At 35.4% G+C, this 18,899-nt stretch overlaps 1 protein-coding gene across 1 annotated transcript in view; it reads right to left on the bottom strand.

The window, feature by feature from the left end:
- Positions 1-18,899, bottom strand: part of REPS1 (RALBP1 associated Eps domain containing 1) — a 61,470-nt gene that overhangs the window by 28,354 nt on the left and 14,217 nt on the right. Inside the window, exons 2-7 of the mRNA XM_027670230.1 lie at positions 18,059-18,182; positions 14,554-14,753; positions 6,687-6,840; positions 1,067-1,194; positions 424-586; positions 64-127 (exon numbers count right to left, since the gene is read on the bottom strand). Of these exons, the coding sequence (XP_027526031.1) occupies positions 64-127; positions 424-586; positions 1,067-1,194; positions 6,687-6,840; positions 14,554-14,753; positions 18,059-18,077 (728 nt within the window). The 5' untranslated portion in view covers positions 18,078-18,182. The remainder of the gene's footprint in view (positions 1-63; positions 128-423; positions 587-1,066; positions 1,195-6,686; positions 6,841-14,553; positions 14,754-18,058; positions 18,183-18,899) is intronic.

The raw sequence follows: 18,899 nt of genomic DNA on the forward strand, positions 1-18,899 counted from the left end.
GAGAGTTGTCATCTTTCTAAATAATTATTAAGAATAATTATTTTAACTAGATATAACACTTACCAAATATGAGAAAGTTCAGGAATAGGTAGTTTTGACTTAGTGAAAAATTCTTTTGCTGCAGATCCTGAAAAATGGCAACAACCATTTTTACTATTTAAGGCAAGTTAAATCATTCGAAGACTTAGATTTGTTGTAAAGATGATGTGTTATTTAGCAAAGGTTTTGGGAAAAATGGCATTAATTACTAGGGTTAAACAAAGGAAAGAGGCAAATTAGTTTCTAGTCTTTCTTGAATTACACTAGAACATTATCAGCAAAACGCAGAACTTCCTTCAAAACAGTATGCAAACCTAAGTACAAAACAAAATCTTTATAATAGAACCGATGCAGCCACAATTATATTTTTAAAGAGTAACTTACCTGGTATAAATCCATTTAGATCAGGTTGAATGGTTTTAAACTGATTAACATAATACTGCCTTTGTTCATCAGTTATTTTCCAGGGGTCATCATAACTACTTGATTGCCTACGAATTTCATTTGTTGTTGTAGCTGATGCTACAGTTCGTACTGTTGTCTGGTCCTGAAATGAAATATTTTTCCTCAGTATTATCTACCTAAAATGCTTGTACGAATCCTCAACTTCTTGCCTTCAAAAAATAAAGCATAGTTAAATCTCACAGTAGTTTAAAAACTGCAGGAAACCACTGCAGATTGCATCTACAGGATAATGACAGGGTATTTTTGCACACCGACACATGTGGAATGACTGCAGGTATGTAAGCAGAAAAAAAGTATGGCACACATGTATAAAAAGCTAAATACAAATGTTTTAAAGTCATAATTGTTGACATTTTAAAAATTAGTAGCTTTTACTTAACCGTACCAAATGAAGTCAGCTCAATGAAACAAGTATCTGTTGGGTAAATAGCACTGAATAGACTATAGCACAGATAGACAGTAAACATCTGCAATGACAATTATGAAGAAAAATAAGGAAAAAAAAAAAGGATTGCAACATCAATCTGAATGAAGCAAATCAAATACCAATAAAGTGTCACACCTGGACAGAAGCAGGATGCATGGCTAAAAGAGCACTGGTTGGTGGGGTATCTGCAAAACTGACCCAATTTTCTTGATGGGGTGGTGGTGAATGGCCAGACCATATGGGATCACTAGAAGTAGATGAGCCTGAAAGTAGAAGAAACATTTCCTTTTCAGAAAGACAGCCTTGGAAACCAAGAAAGAACTGTGGATATGGATATACTCTAGAATGATGAAAAAAAAGAAAAACCAAATTACACCAAGGTGACAAATTTTGCCTCCTGACAACTCACTCCTGTAGATTTTTGCATTAGGTCAGCTTCAATCTGCACTAAAAAGAAGAACTAACGAATGAGCTTACAGCAACATGTATAAAATGGAAATAGGATTTTACCCATTTAATTGGTTTTGAATGAGTTAATTCATTTAATTGAAATAAGCAACACTTGTATGGACAAATACTATTTAAAAGTGGAATATTATATTAGCATTCAACTTCATTATCATTATTATGGAATTTTTTTTTAGGTTTTAGCTTGCCATTCAAGGAACAAAGCCTTGGAAATTCTTTTTAAGAATCAGCCTTTTTGGCACAGATAATTTTTTTCTACACAATTTCTAGATTAATTTAACTCAGTTGCTTAAAAACAGGCTGAGAATAATAAAAGATATCCTTATAGAATGCTGACATCTGCTAAGTATTAATTATCTGGAACACAACAACTGAGATTTAACCAGTGCCTTGCTATAATCTACTTCTGAAGTACTGTCAATGTTCAATGTCTTAATATTAAAATAACAATGAAGCATCTACAGAAAGATTTGGCAATCCACTGCTCTATGTACAAAACTATCAGTTGCAGATAAAAAATTTAAGGAACTCTGATAAAAGAAAAAACAAACCATTTAGAATAAGTCTAGTAGAATCCCATTCTACTCTTCGATTCCTAAAAGAAATTATGAACTCCTTAAATCTAAACAGTCATGAAACTGATTAATCTACTCTTCTTGCACAATAAATGCTTTCTCTTGAAATACATTAAATGAAATAATATAATCATCTGTATAATATTTCTATTTAATATCTGGCAATATGCAATTACTCTTTCATTCCATATATAAAAAGTAATAAGAAAAATGCTTAGAATCAGTTTATCTATGCTCTTCTCCTACATACAATAGTTATAATTGTGCAGAACACATTTAATCTTGCATTACATTGAGTAAAAAGTAATATTTGCAGGAGAATTTAATTTTTTTCTTTTTAATTTAGCTTTACTATGATAAAAAGGCTTTATTGACTACTCCTTTTGTCCCAGATTTGTCCACCACTTTTGGAAGGTCCTAATGTGGCCTGGAGTTTCTAATGACTTTATTCAAAAGTGCTGAGAATAAAGGCAATGAGTTTGACAATGAGGTTCTTCAGTAGATCACCTAAGTTTCAAACACTAGAAAGAAACCTAGAGAAAAGCTCAGTCTCTTTCCACTTGGTCTCTCTCAGCACAGGACTAACGGACAGTTAGATGAAGACAAGGTCTTTCCCACCTCTCCTATGGATATGCCACACTCAAATTTTATTTGTGATACAATGGCTTTCCCCTTCTCTGCCTCTCAGACACTTGACATTACCACTAACCTTATATATGTTTGCTCCTCCTTCACTTCTCCCAACAACTTGTCTTGGTACAGTTCCACTCATATCCCACTTAGCACAGTATCTCTTCCAAAGCAGTACCTTGACAGCAATGGAGAGGCCAGTAGCACCAAAATGTCATACCTTCAGAGTACTCTACAAGTACTACAAAAATTGTTTCCTTTCTCTCCTGTTCAAACAATCCCAACAAGAATATTATTGCTTTACTGTTCCTATTAGTCACTCTGCCATGTGACTTTTTAGGACACAGGATGGGGTGGCTGAGGGACACTGAAGAGAAATTACTTTACTAGTAACTGTGAACACCTGGATCTACACACATACTCATGGACTGCCTCCAGCCAGTAACTCAATTTGACATTTGAATTAGAGATAGTCAGCCCTCACTTCCTTCTCAAACTACAAAACCAGACTGGAAACACAGAGATGGACGAGAAATTGGAAGAAAATTCAGTCACAGAGAAGACTCAAAACAATCAGTGTATTTTTATTTTATGATTTGTAACCCAATGAAGAAACAACCTTCAAACACTCTCTGCACATTTTCATCAGTAAGAACACCTAACAACACTTTGAATGAAGAGTAAGCCTAAGACCAATTATCAGATTTGAACTAGCTGGCAAAGTCTAGTGCTGTATGTTTAGCACAAAGACCTAACAAATTTCTGTGGCTGTGCTGTATCTTCCTCTAGCTTGAATATCTTACCAACACATTGATAACTTGTAGGAAATTATCTCATTTCCTGTGGAATAAAAGTTACCTCCTCACTTTAAGATACAAATATAAGTGTAAGAAATGTTCTATCTTGATAATACATACTTTTCAATAACTATATAAATACAGGTTTACTCACAGAGGACTAAATTTTCAATGAACTTTGTAAATTAGCAAGAGTTCTCCTTACCATCAACCTGTGGTGAAACAAAACCAGAAGCTGAGTATAATTTTGACAATAAGATAAAATACCGTAGAGCTCTCGTGCCCAGGTAAGAGTAATCCATAGCTTGTAACAAGGCCAATTATCATCAGTTATTGAAGCAGCAATGAGGAGACCAAGTATTATTCAGTGCCCTGCAACCCCAGTAAGTATCTTAGGGCATTAAAGATACAAGTGAACTGTTAGCACAGACATGTTCCACTTCTGTCCCTGAAGTGTTTGTGAACTGCTACAAAATCTCTCCCAAGAAGAAAAGAAAGAAGTGTGGCTTCGGGCTGCAACTTCTCATACATATTCAGACACCGACACAGAACTCTGATGTAATGCCAAAAACAACTAACAAGTGTCCTATGACAGAAGGGAAGATTTTTTTTTTTAGTAGTTTGAAATCATTATTTGGATACTGCCAACATAAATGTTCTGCTTTGTTTCCAGTCCAAATAGACTGCAAGGTAATAAAAAACAATTTCTAGTCCCAATTCTGACATGCCACTCAACTATCATTTGAAGTAGGGAAGGGATTCTTTCTCACAACCTTCTAGCTGCTGAATCTGTAGTGCAAAATGAGCTGAAAAGGTAAAAGTATGGAGTATTTTGGGTTTTGCTCTCTTGGAACAGGTAGCTCTCATTTCACATGCAATTCTGCTTCCTATAAGGGATTCAGTTATCCACTGTATTATTCTGTGAAGATGGATCCAGATCACAGATGCAAGCTAGAACTGGGACATAACATCATGATTTTTAACAGCTTTACCTTAGACTATTAAATCAAAGACACTTGAAAGACTTGAGACAGGTTTTAACAGAGCTGACTCTGACATTTAAGGATGAGACCTGAACTAACTATAAACATTCTACACAGGTGATCCATGTCTGCCACTGAACTTTCAATTCCCAATATTGAAGTAAAATATATGCACTCTTTGGGGCTCTCTTTCCAAAAAGTCTTGAAGAAAGATGGCAGCAAGCCTTGGCTTCTGATTTTTTAAGTGTAAGCACACTGAGATAGCTGTGACAGTGCCTGAGAAACCAGCTACATATGAAGTATCACTAACACTATCCTAACTGAGTTACTGGACAACACAGTGACAAAAAACTGTAAAATGCAAATTCTTTTGCTCTTTTGAGATGAGATCAGGTTTTCTTCTTTAAGAAACAGATAACTAAAGCTGTGAGTTATGCTTAAGACTTCTAATGCAACACAAGGTGTAAGATTTTTAAAACCAACAACTGAGTCCTTATGTAATCATTATTCTGCAGCCCAATTCAATAATGAAAGCACTGTAACTTTGTTCATAGTAGGAGTATGATGATGCAATGGAGTCTTTACTCAGTAAAGTCAGAATCTTTCTGTTTAAATACATTGTTCTCCAAACAAAAAAATGAAGTTTTGATGTTTACCCTTCTGGTTTAAAGCTACATGCTGTTTATTGTATGACCCACCAGAAACATTTTCACATTATTTCAGTTGACAACTCCATTACATGAAATAGTGTTTGAGAATAAAGTGAAATACAATCAGAGAGACCTGGGTTCTTACTTTTCTTGGATCACAAGTGAAAAGGTGTAGTCCTACTGAAATGCTACCACACACCTGCAATTTACCTGATTTCTCAAAAGCATCTTGCATTGGAATCAAGAGGAGCTTGCAGTGCTGACTGTAAGCAAAGTAACCAACAGTCTATCTGATTCTATCTAAATGTCATCAGAAAATGATTTTTCTACAAACACTGTCTTTAAAATGTCCTCTTCCCTCAAGAGAAGTAAAAAAATTATGAACTGCCTGCAACAGCTGAAATTCGAAATAAAAATTAATCATCTGCAGTGCAAAAGAATTGCTCACAATAAATTAGGATGACAATTTTTATCCTTAGCATTGGCAGAACAGATGATCCTTCTATAACAGTATCAGTTAAAATACTTTAAACACACTATGAATCTGTTTCAGTATGGAATATAAAACGAGGAAATACTGAGCTAGTTCAGAAATATTTTCAGACTACCAGTGAAAAACTTATCTATTAAACATCACATGGAAAGCACTGCCAAACCAAAACATTAACATGGTATTACAGCTTTAGTTTTAAGAGGTCAATACTGGACTCTTCAAGTCTAGGAAGAGTTTGTTTACTGTCCTGGAGTCCTTGACTGTAAGTTAGAAAAACTTTGCAAATTAGACATCTGCCACCAGACATATTTGTATTTCAGTTTCCAAGAAGCACAAATTAACTAAACTATGAAAGAAAAAAAGATGAGAAATTGAGTGCTGAAAAATAACAATGCTTGGACTGAACCCTTAGAAGTGATTATATATGCAATGACCACACTAATAATATATATTTTTTAATTCTAAATTGACTGGTACTTACTAGGAAACAACATTCAGGACACTGATATAAATCTCTGCATACAACCCATTTAATTTTGGAAGTTTTATTTTCTTATCCAACCAATTCTAAGAACAGAATCCCTGGTCCTCCACGGATGCTTGCAACTACAGAATGACAGTAAACTGAAAGTCATCAGACCAGTTTTGGAATATCATAACTGAAATAAGTCAAGCAACCACAGTTCAGTCTCAAACCACAGCCTACAAAATCCAAGATATCATTTAGCATTAGAACCTGAACTACAATTGCTCCACTGTTCCCAAATATATTAAGCCAACTAACCTAACAGAAATTCAAACAAACAATACATTATCCGCTGCCTTCCCTTGAGTTCCCTGTATTTTCAAGTATAACGATAGTTCCTGCACAATTTCAACAGGATTATCAGTCTTGTATCAAAAACTTTCTGCTGGAAAACTTACATACTCTATTTCCCTCCCTCCAAACCCTTTGCATTTCCCATGTGACAGTAAGAAACGGATCTGCCATATTCAAGATCCCAGATTCCACAGTGCTATCATCAACACGAACACTTGAATCTGCAAGAAAGTTTTCAGGACTGGAAAATACAATGATAAACTGCCCTAAACTCATTTATTATATTAAGAATTCCACAATTTTGGGTTACAGCTGAAGCATAACAGAAGATGTTTATACCTGGTTGTACTTCACTAAATGGAGCCCAGAAAGGCCCAGGTCCAGCAAGAGGTCGTTCATTATTCCCTCCACTGGGATGGCGGTTGTGCTTCCTCCATGTATGTGGAGAGGTTGGTGGGGATTGCTGTGGTGAAACAACTGGAGATGTGGACTCCTAATAAAACAAAGGAATCTTTTAAGTGTTTTCTAAATCATTAAATACATAAAAGCCTATCTAAAATCATTACTTCTAGAAACAATCATCACTTCAGTTAAACTCTCATTTCAGAGAGTGAAAATTTCAGTACTTATTAAAATGAGAGAACAGGAGAAGTCAGGTACAGTATGACTGGGACTGGACATGTTCACTTCAAACAATGTCATCCAATATATTTCTAACTTGACATTCTTAAGACAACAGCAGTGCCAAGTTAAATCACTTAGTTACAAAGCAAATTAGATTATAAAACTCACTTTCACTTGTGATAAAAGTTACATCTAAACCCAGGTCTCAAAATAAAAAATTACTTACTGTACAATGTATTATCGTACCTAATGTTCATCAAGTAATTCACAATCAGTTACTCTCATTTAAAAAATAAACCAGAATTAAGCACTGGGGAAAAAAAAAAAAATCACCAGACAGGCCACTTGCTTTTTTAATATGCAAAAACATTGATGTAATTTTTTTAAATGAATGATGCTATCTAGGATATACTTCTCTGCTCTACAAATTACAAGGTAATTTTGCCCTGATATTAAGGATCACACTTCTCTTTAATCCCATATTGTACTATATTCTTCCTGAACAGGTAGGAAAACAGAGAATCACCTGGAATCAGTTCTCATGAGACACTCGGATTACCAGATTATTCCATTTCAAATAAAACACAAAGGAAAAATAATTTATATTGTACAAAGTAAAGTATTTATATAATAGAAAGTAATTTCTTCCCTATACCTAGATCTTTTGAAATTCTTGTTTGCCAGTTCTCCCAGTTTGAGCTAAACTGTGCTAGTGAAAACAACAAGAAAGCCAAACTTGAACTCCGAATATCCTGAGAAGTAAAAACAAAGTTAAAAATCTCAATACTGTTTCAGCAGCAGACAAAAGGTTTGCTACTCTATGTTAACAACTGTTAACATATTATCAAGTACCAACAGACAGACTGATCTTAGGCTTCCACACGATTCCCCAGAGTGAACTGGCTTACTCTGCCGAATACCCTAAGACCATTACGCTTTTTAAATAAAATTACAACTGCAAGAGTCTAAAAGTCAGCAACAAAGTTCCATAAACAAGTTTTTCTCCAAGCAAGGTACATTCTAAAACCATACACGTCCTAACAAAAGAGTTTTAGGGCCACACTGATTGGTTACTTTCTAATGTGTTGATGTAAACTTTTACCTTTTGTTGCCCTCTGATTTTCATATTTCCTGGGAAACATGGCCAGCCTGGTTAATTCTGCACCTGAGGTATTTTCTGTAAGTTATGACCATTGAGTCAGATTTCCTTAAATAAGTTTCTAGGCCACAAGATTTCGAACTTTCCATTCAAAGTATTTCAATGATGCCCATATGTACTGGCAAAGACAATTACAAAGCGGCTGGGAGCAGCACTAATTCACTTCAACTTTTAATTCAGGGATCAGCTGACTGCATAGTCTAAATCACTGTTCTTCCACAGTACCTCCACCAGTTCAAGAATTTTTTTTTGTTGCAGCTACATGCCTTTCTGAAATTTGCCTGAAGATTACTCTTTGTTGCATTTGCTTGACAAGAAATTTATTTTAGATGGCAGTACATTTTTACACTTAAAGGAACATGGGGGCAAGAGGAGAAGGAGTCAGGGTATCCAAAGTGCCACCTGCAGGCTGGAAGCTAGAATCAAGGTTGAATGGCTACTGTGCTTAGCATTGTGCAACAGGTGCTAGGAAAACCCAGACAATGCACCACTTAAATCAATAAAAAGCTCCCTCTTCCACTGGCTTTCACGAGCCATCTTTTATCAAACAAGATTTGAAGGATGTTTGAATTTTTTAGACAAAACATCATGGAGTAAACCTACGAAAAGCTATGCTTGGATACAGACATTATTCATTTACTCCAGTACTCTTACAAAACAGATGGTCCAGAAAGACACAGAAGAAAACATGAGGCAAACAAAAGTATGACAGTCTACCTAAAGGAAACTACTCACTACTTCTAGTAACTGCATGTGAACATTAAAACTTGACACACAGTGCTCATCAAGCAACCTTTCCCCAATGAAGCTGACAATTGTGACTATTCAGTAAGCCTCCATCCAACATTTGGTTTTCTTTATTTCAGAAAATATCTATATAAAAGTATGTTGACATAAATGGTTAACATTTTCACATTAAATCAAACTAGTGAGAAAATCCTTGTCAATAACTAATACAAAAATAAAGTTACAGCTACCAGGTAAAAATTAAAGTAACACATCTTAATTTAGGGGAAAAAAATCACATTTAGAAATATTGTAGAAAAGCATTATTTCTGTCCAACTGGAATTAAAAAACCAAGACACTATGAAGTACTTGGAACTTGGATATTTTTGAACTGACAAGCATTTACTAAAATAGTATGTTAATTAATAAAGGTTGTATAACATATGGTTCTAAAAGAAGAACCTTAGTGAAGATAAGTCAAACAAACTGGGATGAGGCAACACAATAATGTGCTAAAGGGACTATACTGTCCAGAGGGATGTCAACCTCACAAGGCCATTACAAGCATACATGAGTCAAATGAGATTATAAATCTTTTCCTGGATCTCACATCTCAGGCCAGATAGAAATGCTCCTGAGGAGAATTCCAGAGACACTGAAGTCAGACATGGTATCCAAAGGGGAGCTCTAAGGGTATTGTGATCCAGGTCCTGATACGACACAGCCTGCATAAGAGTTAGGGAACATACCCATCATGAAGATAGATTTATGCTAGTGATGGTAACTGCATCACAGAACCCATGTTCTGTAATCAACTAGCATTCATTCTGAAGAACAAAACAGCCCAAGGTTCAACAAGAACTCTCATGCAGCGCTACACATCTTTCAAGAGGGTGTGTGGTTCAGCCAATTACAAACTTGGTGGTCTGACCTCAGCAGTTTGAAAGGATTTAGATTAGATTTTTGAGGAAAATAATAATTACAACAGAGACAAATGAAAAAGGGATCAATCACAGCATGAGAAATGTTACTTAAATTGGCTGATATTTTTGTGACTTTCTAGAAAAAGGAATTGCACTACATTTAACCTGAAGCTCAGCATACCTCAGTGGGGTGTCATACAAGATAGTTACAACAACATGGAGATTAATACAAGAATCTAAGGTGTAAAAGAACAGAAGGCTACAGAAGGAACAACACTGGACTGTATTAGAACAGGAACTGTGAGACCGAAGGGATGTTTCTAATAATGCTCCTGAATGACTGATTCAGGCAACAAACTAATTTGATACTTTAGGTAACTGATTATGCACACTAAGTAACATGCTGATGCATCCCTTCCAGTACATAAGTAACAATAAGTTACCAAATTTTAAAATGTAAAACATAGTTTCTTGCATTATGAAAATTAATACCAAAGGGCATAAGGAGACAACTAGATGTATAGGTCAACTATCAGACCCCTACAATATGTAAAGTATGACATATTTGTTTTATTCACAGGTATATGAGGTAAGATATATCAAGAAGTAGGAAAGAACACTACAAAATAGTATTAATACTGGTGAAATATCATTTGGAACAAGAAATTCAAGTGTAGTAAAATATTTTCAATAAGTAAAAATTCAAACTGGATCACAGGCAGAGAAGGATTATGAGGATTACTGGTAACTATGAGATGAAACTGAGACAATGGATTGTTTTGTCTTGTCAAGTGAAACAAAGCTGAAGTGGAATGCAATAGTTTTCTAGTAAATACTGGTGGAATTCTGAAGCAAGTACTAATGACAAAGCTGTTAAAAGAACAGGTAGAGCTAAGTTAATTGGGAATTCCCATAATATTCCCATGAATATTCCACTATATTCCCACTAACGCTCTGGAATAGTTTTCCCCAATATGGTCAGGGTGGATAAAAGGCTGTGATTTCAAGAGAAAACACTGATTTTTTTAAAAAACTCATTATCCAATACAGTTTCTCATATTAATGGAGGGTTAGACTAAATCACATATGAGGTCTTTTCCAGTTCTGTGCTCCTAAACAATTTATTTAATACCAGATATATTTTATCCGGTATTACCTGTTCAATCTACGAAACAGAAGTGAACAGAAATGGACTACTGGAAAAAGCTTAAAAGAAAGTCACATTACTTTTCATATAGTTAAAAATGTTGAAATGATCAAATTCTGACTGCTACAGGTGCCAAATTTGAGCTGTCTCCTCCTAAGGTTGCACTGATACGGCAATAAATCAATATGATCTGGAGCGCCATTAATATGCTTAATGCACACATAGGTAGATGAGTGTCTTCAGCTTTACCTTATATTTTCACCTGGACATAGCAAGGTTCAGCCTATGAGCATTTGCCAAATACATGCTTTTCAGTGTTGAAGCATCAGTATCTATTGAGCCAGATACTCCCCTTTCCTGGAAAACAGGTGAAAGTATCCTAAAGCAGTACTTGATCAACATCTGGATCATACTTAATGACACTGGAAAAAGTATTTGCTTTTTAGCTTTAACAACAAAACACAAAACATCCCTGATATTGAGAACACTTAGTCACTTGTAAGCTACTTTAAGACGACAGAAAATTCTTCCTAATCTCAACACTACTGCTCCTTCTAAGAAAATCTGCATTTTTAGTAGCATAGCTGCTACTATTAAGGTACAGAGATATGTATATACACTATGGTAACATATTCACATCACCAAAAGTACTTTTATAGATGTCACATTGTCACCAGAAGTGCTCAAACCTACTTAGTATTTATTTTTTAGGAAGAAGAAATTCTGCTAGAAGAAAAAAAAATATTTACATTCACTGTTTATCTTTACTAGGATGTGCAGTCAACATGCCATCCAGTGAGGGAAAGCATCTTTCATTATTCAGCTTGACTCCTAGAATCAGTTCTGCAGCTTCCATGACACCTGAGTGTGACTTCAGTCATCTTCTGATAACACTAACAATATTGAAAAGATATAAACTTCTGGTCAGTGCTATATTTGCATAATACTTATCCGTTATAAACTAAAAACACTACCACAAAAATGCCTAGAGACAGAAAAAGGTATTTGTGATGACCTAATTTATAGCAACTCTTTGAAAACAACCTGACTGCCATTTCCTGATGCCTGCCTCCAAGTGAAGTTCATTGAAGGGAACTGCCAAAATAATGCATTGATTAAGAAATAGTTTTAGCTGGGATATTTCAGTACACAGTATACTAAGCAAAATTCTTCTACATAAACTATTTACAATTATGAGATGATATACTACGTATGACAAATCTCACTAATATAGGAAGTTGGATATAAATGAACCTTGTTTTTAAAGATGAAGGTCAACATACCTTACAATTTCATACAAATAATATTTCAGCCACAGTATTTTAAGAAATCAGTGTATTTTCAAGTGTCAGGCATATTATCAAAGTCAGTAAACAGTTTAAGAAAAAACAAAACCCCAAACTCCCTAACAAAGTATCTAACAGCTACATGATAAGCTCCAAAAGTGAAATATTCAAGCTAAACTGACATATTCCCCCAGAAAGGACAGTTATCCCTAGGAAAATCATGATCATGGCTAGGCTTCAGAAACGAAGATTTGGGAGAGGCTCTACCCACACTTGCTACAAGCGCACAGGTGGTTAAAAAGTCCAATATGAGATAGACAAGTCCAGCTGCAAAAGGCACAGTAGAAAGACTCCTTCGGTGGCAGACTCCTTAGGTGTTAATCCTAGGAAAATGATACCTTGTTATTTACTTTTCAGACTTCAGCTCTTTTCATCCTCACTGCTCAAAAAGGAGGCAAGAGAATTCAGAATCTGAAACTCTTCCTACGTTTTATAAATCTGAGTGCTATCTCCAGATGAAGACAACTGAATCAGCAATTTCCATAAAAACATGGATAACATTGTACCTATTTTTTGGAAAATAACACAATTAGAGCATTTACATGGTAAAATGAGAAACCTGGGCTTAGGCTCCTTTCTCAGCTTGTTTCTAACACGGTGTCTAAATCAATAAGTATAATAACTGGGACAATAAGGCTGATTGAATGAGTTCATTGTACAGTCAGACATGTAGCATCAGCCACAGAACATGCAGTTTTACAACAGAGTGCAAAATCAGACAATACCTTCCTGATGTTCTAGACCATAAATACAGCTTAAAACTGCTCTACTCAATGCTGTGTTGTCTGTTACATTTGTTCCAAGTTCTGTTTTCTGGGCCAGATCTCTCAAAGAACTTATACACACAGTTTCTTTATTCCTACGATCCCACACAGACTTGTGTGAAAGAGATACCAAATTGCTTCTACCAGCCAAGACAGAGAAAAGAAATTTAGATGCTCATACGTGGCTTTTTTATCCTGAACTTGAAGACCTCAAACATCAGATTTTTGTTGTTGTTGTTATTTTAAAATTACACACTACGGATTCCTGTATCAAATTACAGCTGTTCACTAAATAAACTCAACATCATGATGGAAGCATACAAAACACAATTTCAACCAAACCAATTTCAGCCCCACCATCAGATAACAGAAATCTGTGATTCCTGATTTCTTCATGAAGTGCCTCAGAGCTCTCTCAAACATACCTCCCAAAACTAGACAACAAAAAGGTATCTTCAGACCTACTGCCAGCTCTCTTTCATTACAGTCATCTCCCCTCTGGAAGAAAGGAAGTGACAGCCAAATACTGACTATGGATTTCCTTTAATAATTTACTTTTTCTTTATATTGGATCAGTCTGGGTTATTTCCACAGACACTAATAAATGTTTATAAGTGATTCCTTGATTCCCAGAGAGACTAAGGGACATTTGTAATCCTCAGTTCATTACAAAATAAGCCCAGAAAAAAGCACACCATAGGGAAGAAAACAGGTCATTCAATGCACACAGGAAAATTTAGCATTTGTACTCCATTCTTGCTTGTAGAAAAGACAATCAGAAATTGTTTCCCCATGGAAAAAGAGCATAAAGACTTCAAACCCAAGAAATTATGTATGAGGTGGCACAGAGTTGTAAGCCCTTACAGTTTTCATTTATTCAGACATCTTGCAGCTGAGGATGAAGGAACTAGTGAACGAAAAGAAATCAGTTTTCTTCTTATTAAAACACAGTAAAAAGCTATGTGAAAACTTCTATCTGTTATTTCTGGTTCTCGTTGTCTCTACTTAACAATTAAACAGCTCAATAAAATGTCAGGTAGAGAAAAGCAACTGTGAAAATTTAAAAAAAAAAATTCTAAATAAAGTATTTCAGATTCATACATATTGGAAAATGTTGAAGGACTAGAAATCTCGTCTTCCATGGGACTCAGTACCACTGTTCCAATGACCAAGAAACCGACAGGAACTACTTAATAAATGAACTACAAGTATCATAATGATTACAACTTGATATTTGCCATCATATCTTAACACACTGATTTTCTTTTCTGTCTACATTCTATGTCCATTACCCTCAATATTTTAAACACAGATTATAAGCCTTCATTAAAAATGTCTCCTACATGCAAGTATTTCAGAGGCATATATGGTCTTCATGTATAATATACAACAGTACTTTTTTTTTTTTAAAGAAACTATATATTGAAAGCAACAAAGCTTAAAATCCCTATCAAACTGACACGAACACAGCAAAGTAGTGATTAAGAGTCCCATTTAATCTTTTAAGATAATTTACCTGTTGATCAGTTGATGTACGCTGCTGAACTGCATCATGGCTCACAGAGCCTTTTTTGACTTGTATTCTGCCAGGTGGAGGAGGAGGAATCACACCTGAATATGAAGCTGAGTTATCAGCATCTGAAGAATACAAGGCTGTGTGTCTTGATTCTTGTTCATTCTTTGACGCAACAAATCTGGGAAGAGGGAGGTCCTTTACTGTTAAAAAAAATACAGCAGGCCATTTACTATATATAAGTATGATGCTTAAAAATAAAAATGCAGTTCTATTTTGAAGGTAAAGTTTCACATGTGAACCAATTCCTTACACACGGAGACTGCTCTAGTCAAGCCAACACCTGGCAGCTGGAAAAATTCAAATACCTATTGTGCATTACACTTCATGACCCTGTTACCCAAGTTCTGGCTTTGGTATACAAAGATGACTTCACATAGCTCCACAACAGTTTTGCACAACTGTGCATTAAATGCAGTAGCAATTAGAAAATCTGGATTTAGTTCATTTTTATTTAGTGTTGCCAACATTTCATTACTGAAGTGTAATTTTCAAAATTTATCTACTATTTCTAGCACCTACATAACATGTAACTAAACAATGAATCACAGCCAGCCAAAAAGTTAAAAAGTCACTGCATACAAGTGAAAATTTTATGTTCTCAAAACAAGGAATAATACAGATACTAAATGATCCAACTGACATAGGGGAAGTCTATGCAATAAGCTGTTCCAAAACGAGACTTTGGTGTGAGTTCTCTAGTACAATTTCACAAAAAAAAAGAGGACTCAGAAGAAACACAAAATACTCTATTGTCTTCTTTAAAAACATGACTAGATAAATATAGGTTTGTTTAGCTGTACTAAGTTCCTACATGCTAATCTGCTCTCTGACTTTTCCTCCTAACAGCAGAAAAACCTCATTTCAACACTACTGCATTTGTTACTCTTCAGAAATCCTTCAATTCTAAATGTGATAGCTGTTATGAATGGAACAAACCCTTGATAATGAATAAATTAAAAAGTTCTCCAAACTTTTTATGCCCACATCATTTCTAACATTTTCTTCCACCAAAACCAGAATTCTATACTTAGAAAATAAATATTACTTTGAAATAGACATCATTCACTCATGTCTCAATTTTTAGCTTCCTTGGAAGGAAAATTTTCTGGGACAGCAAAGGAACAACAGCTTTAGAGGTTTGTAGTATAATAACTATTCTTATACTACTGCATATCTGAGTAATCAAAAAAGCATGCATTTAAGAATTAATTGCACCACACTTATGTTGGACTTAGGATTCAAAATTTGACTGAGTTTCCATTCAGCAACTCAGATAAAGCAAGCTTCCCATTCACTGAAGAGACACACCAAAGAGCAAAAAAGACATGAAGAGAAGGGGAAATAAAAATTCCAAGACAAAAGAATGAATAAAATTAAGAAAATCGATGAAACATGAATAAAATAGAGCTAAAAAGTAGGTGTCTGTAAATATAAGCTTTAACTAATTTAAAATATTTTACTTTGAAGAGAGAAAGAGTATACAGTTTAGTTTCGGATGGCTTTAACAGTTCCTCTTCAAGACATCTTGGAAATGGACTGTGGGGAGCAGCCAGTTTTGAAAGGAAGGTAACCCAAGTTCAGAATCATTTTATGATTCTTCAGCCTGCTGCATTTTAGCTGTTACAACAACACTTGAATCATTCTAGAAGCAGAAAATTCAGCGATAGGACTGGAACCACTGCAACCAAGGCAACAGACCATAGCTAAAAACAGTTAGTGTAAAAATAAATGTTCTGTCTACTGTACTTGGTGTATTTTAGTAGGTTTGGAACCACTTACATAAAATTGTTCCTAGAAACCCAGAAATCATTACAAGTATTGTCATGAATCAAGGAAATGTATGTCACTATAACAGTTCCAATGGTTGCTCATTTTACAGTAACACATTTTATATTTCTGAATTAACCCTGCATCTTTATGTCACTTCTTTCTCTAATATTTCTTGTGATTTTTCTTTTTTTTTTTTTTAATAGAAAAGTTCCTTCTGGTTAAGGTATCTTGCATTAAAATAAAACCAAGTTTATAAAAACCCTGAAAAAAGCTACATACAGATTTGTCTTTGACTTCTTCAACAGGCATTTGATAAGAAATCCCACAACTGTTTTATCAAGTTCCACTTCTATCAGATATTAAGAGTCAAAGGTTCTTTTTCCAACTTTCTGATTCTAGGGCATTCTGCTACAACTTGTTAAAGTTTTATATTTGGGAACACTCATAAGGAAAACTAGGGAAATGGTTTATAAACATACAGTGACTTATGAGCAGAAAGGAACTTGAATACTACCAAAATGTTGACTAAAACAATGCACTTTTCCAAAAAGCTACAAAAACTCGTGAAAGCAGTATATACAGCCTGTATGAGCCTAGAATAAACACAGTTGTAAGCGTACACGCAGCAATTTCTTTCTTTTTTATAGCTTTGTCAAATACTTCGGTTATACCAGATTGTTTTTAATATAGTCTCCTTAACTACTCTGTTTAATCTATAACCTTTAGATGCAAAAAAACTCATAAGATTTCTTTTAACTACTAGCATATAAGAATCATAGCATATCATGTATTCTACAGACATAAAATCTACTACGGAAATCATCTTAACGTAAAGCTGTGCTCCAAAGATATTTTTAACTTGTGAGTTGTGTACTACACTGCAAGGGTTACAGTGACTTAAAACTCACTACTTCAACTTCCTAAGTCTCTTTTCATCTTACAGAGCAACAAGGACACGGATTCACTTACCTCATTCAGAAGGCTACAACAGAGCCTCATATCAAAGCTCTTCCTGCTGTTCTGAATCATCTTCCTAGACTAAGTCTTTCTCATGTTCCTATTTCACCACCCACCCACACCAGAGCTGACCTTCGAAAAGTAGGATAACAGGTGATTCGGCTGATAACAGACTTCAAAGATCTTTCACAGGTCAGGTTTTTCACTAGAAAAAAATCTTAAACCAATCTTCATATTTGCACTTAAGAAGGGAAAAAACTGTCAAGCCAAGTGACAAGAAATGTAACTTCAGAAAAGATAACCTTTTGTTTGTCACAATCAAGGCTTCATAAACCCAGCAACTACAAAAGCCTGCAAATGTTGCATTCTTTTCATTCCAGTTTACATTGCTCTTATTAGCACTTTAATTAGAGGATACAGCACACAAGTTCTCACATTAGTCACCTATAGAATTAACTTGTACCTACACAGTAGGTACAAGTAGTTCATCCACTTCATGATGAATGCAGTACTTATTCAGTGAGTAAGGTATTTCACCTCGTATTTACTGCATGGTAAGAAAACACTCTCTCGTAGTCTCTCTACATTTTTAAAGTTAGCAACGCATACAAAAAGACATACTACACCAATTTACAGGGTTACTGTATAACAATCTGTGAGCCAATTACCAATAATTCCACTTTGCAACTCAATCCCCATACCCAAGCCCATGATTTACCTGTATTTAAGCTTTCCATTCTCACAGGGAGACCAGATTGGGCCACAGCAACAAGTTTCAAAGCTATGTAAAACTGACTTCTTCCAAAATAGCCAAGTCTTGTTGCACCACAGAGCTCGGTAATCTGAAATGAAACAGAGTTACTAGTAGAAAGAAACTTTAAACATAACTGCTTTACAGAAGTCATTTCATACATTTCAGAGTAGCATGCCAGGTATCCAAACATATTGACTGCACCCCTCTTCACACTGCAATCTTACTCAAGGTGCACCCCTGCTTGTGCCAGGTCACTAATAAGATACTAAGAATGACACATCCCAACTCAGACTCTCAGAGTTAAATGATCCAGACTGTCTTTTTATATACTTGGTAGTCTTATCTAGACTGCAATGTTTCAAATGAGACACGAGGATGCTCTGGGAACACCACAGTGGAATACTAGTTTAAGTCAGCCTAGGTGGCCCCACTGCTTCTCTCTCCTCAACCAGTTGCAGTCTTTCCATCACACCAGATAATCTGGTTCACAAGTACCCTTGGCAATCCTACTGTTTTCACCTTCATATGCCTAGAAAAGGCTTCCAAGCAGACTTGCTCCACAATTCCTCAGCGACCAAACTGTAGCTGACCAGCCCGCAGTTTCCCAAATTAACCTTCCTTCCCATTTCAAAGATGACTGCAACATGCCTTACTCCAGTCATTGAGACCCGCCCCCCGATCTCCACAACTATTCAGAGAAAAATGGCTTGCAACGACATTAGCTAGCTCTCTCAACAACTCAGTTTCTGAGCTCATCGCTCAGAAGGATCCCATCTAATCCCATGAAGGTGGTATTTCTCTCATA

Source organism: Corapipo altera, unplaced genomic scaffold, assembly GCF_003945725.1.
Source record: "Corapipo altera isolate COAL_440 unplaced genomic scaffold, ASM394572v1 2b, whole genome shotgun sequence".
Lineage (NCBI taxonomy): Eukaryota > Metazoa > Chordata > Aves > Passeriformes > Pipridae > Corapipo > Corapipo altera.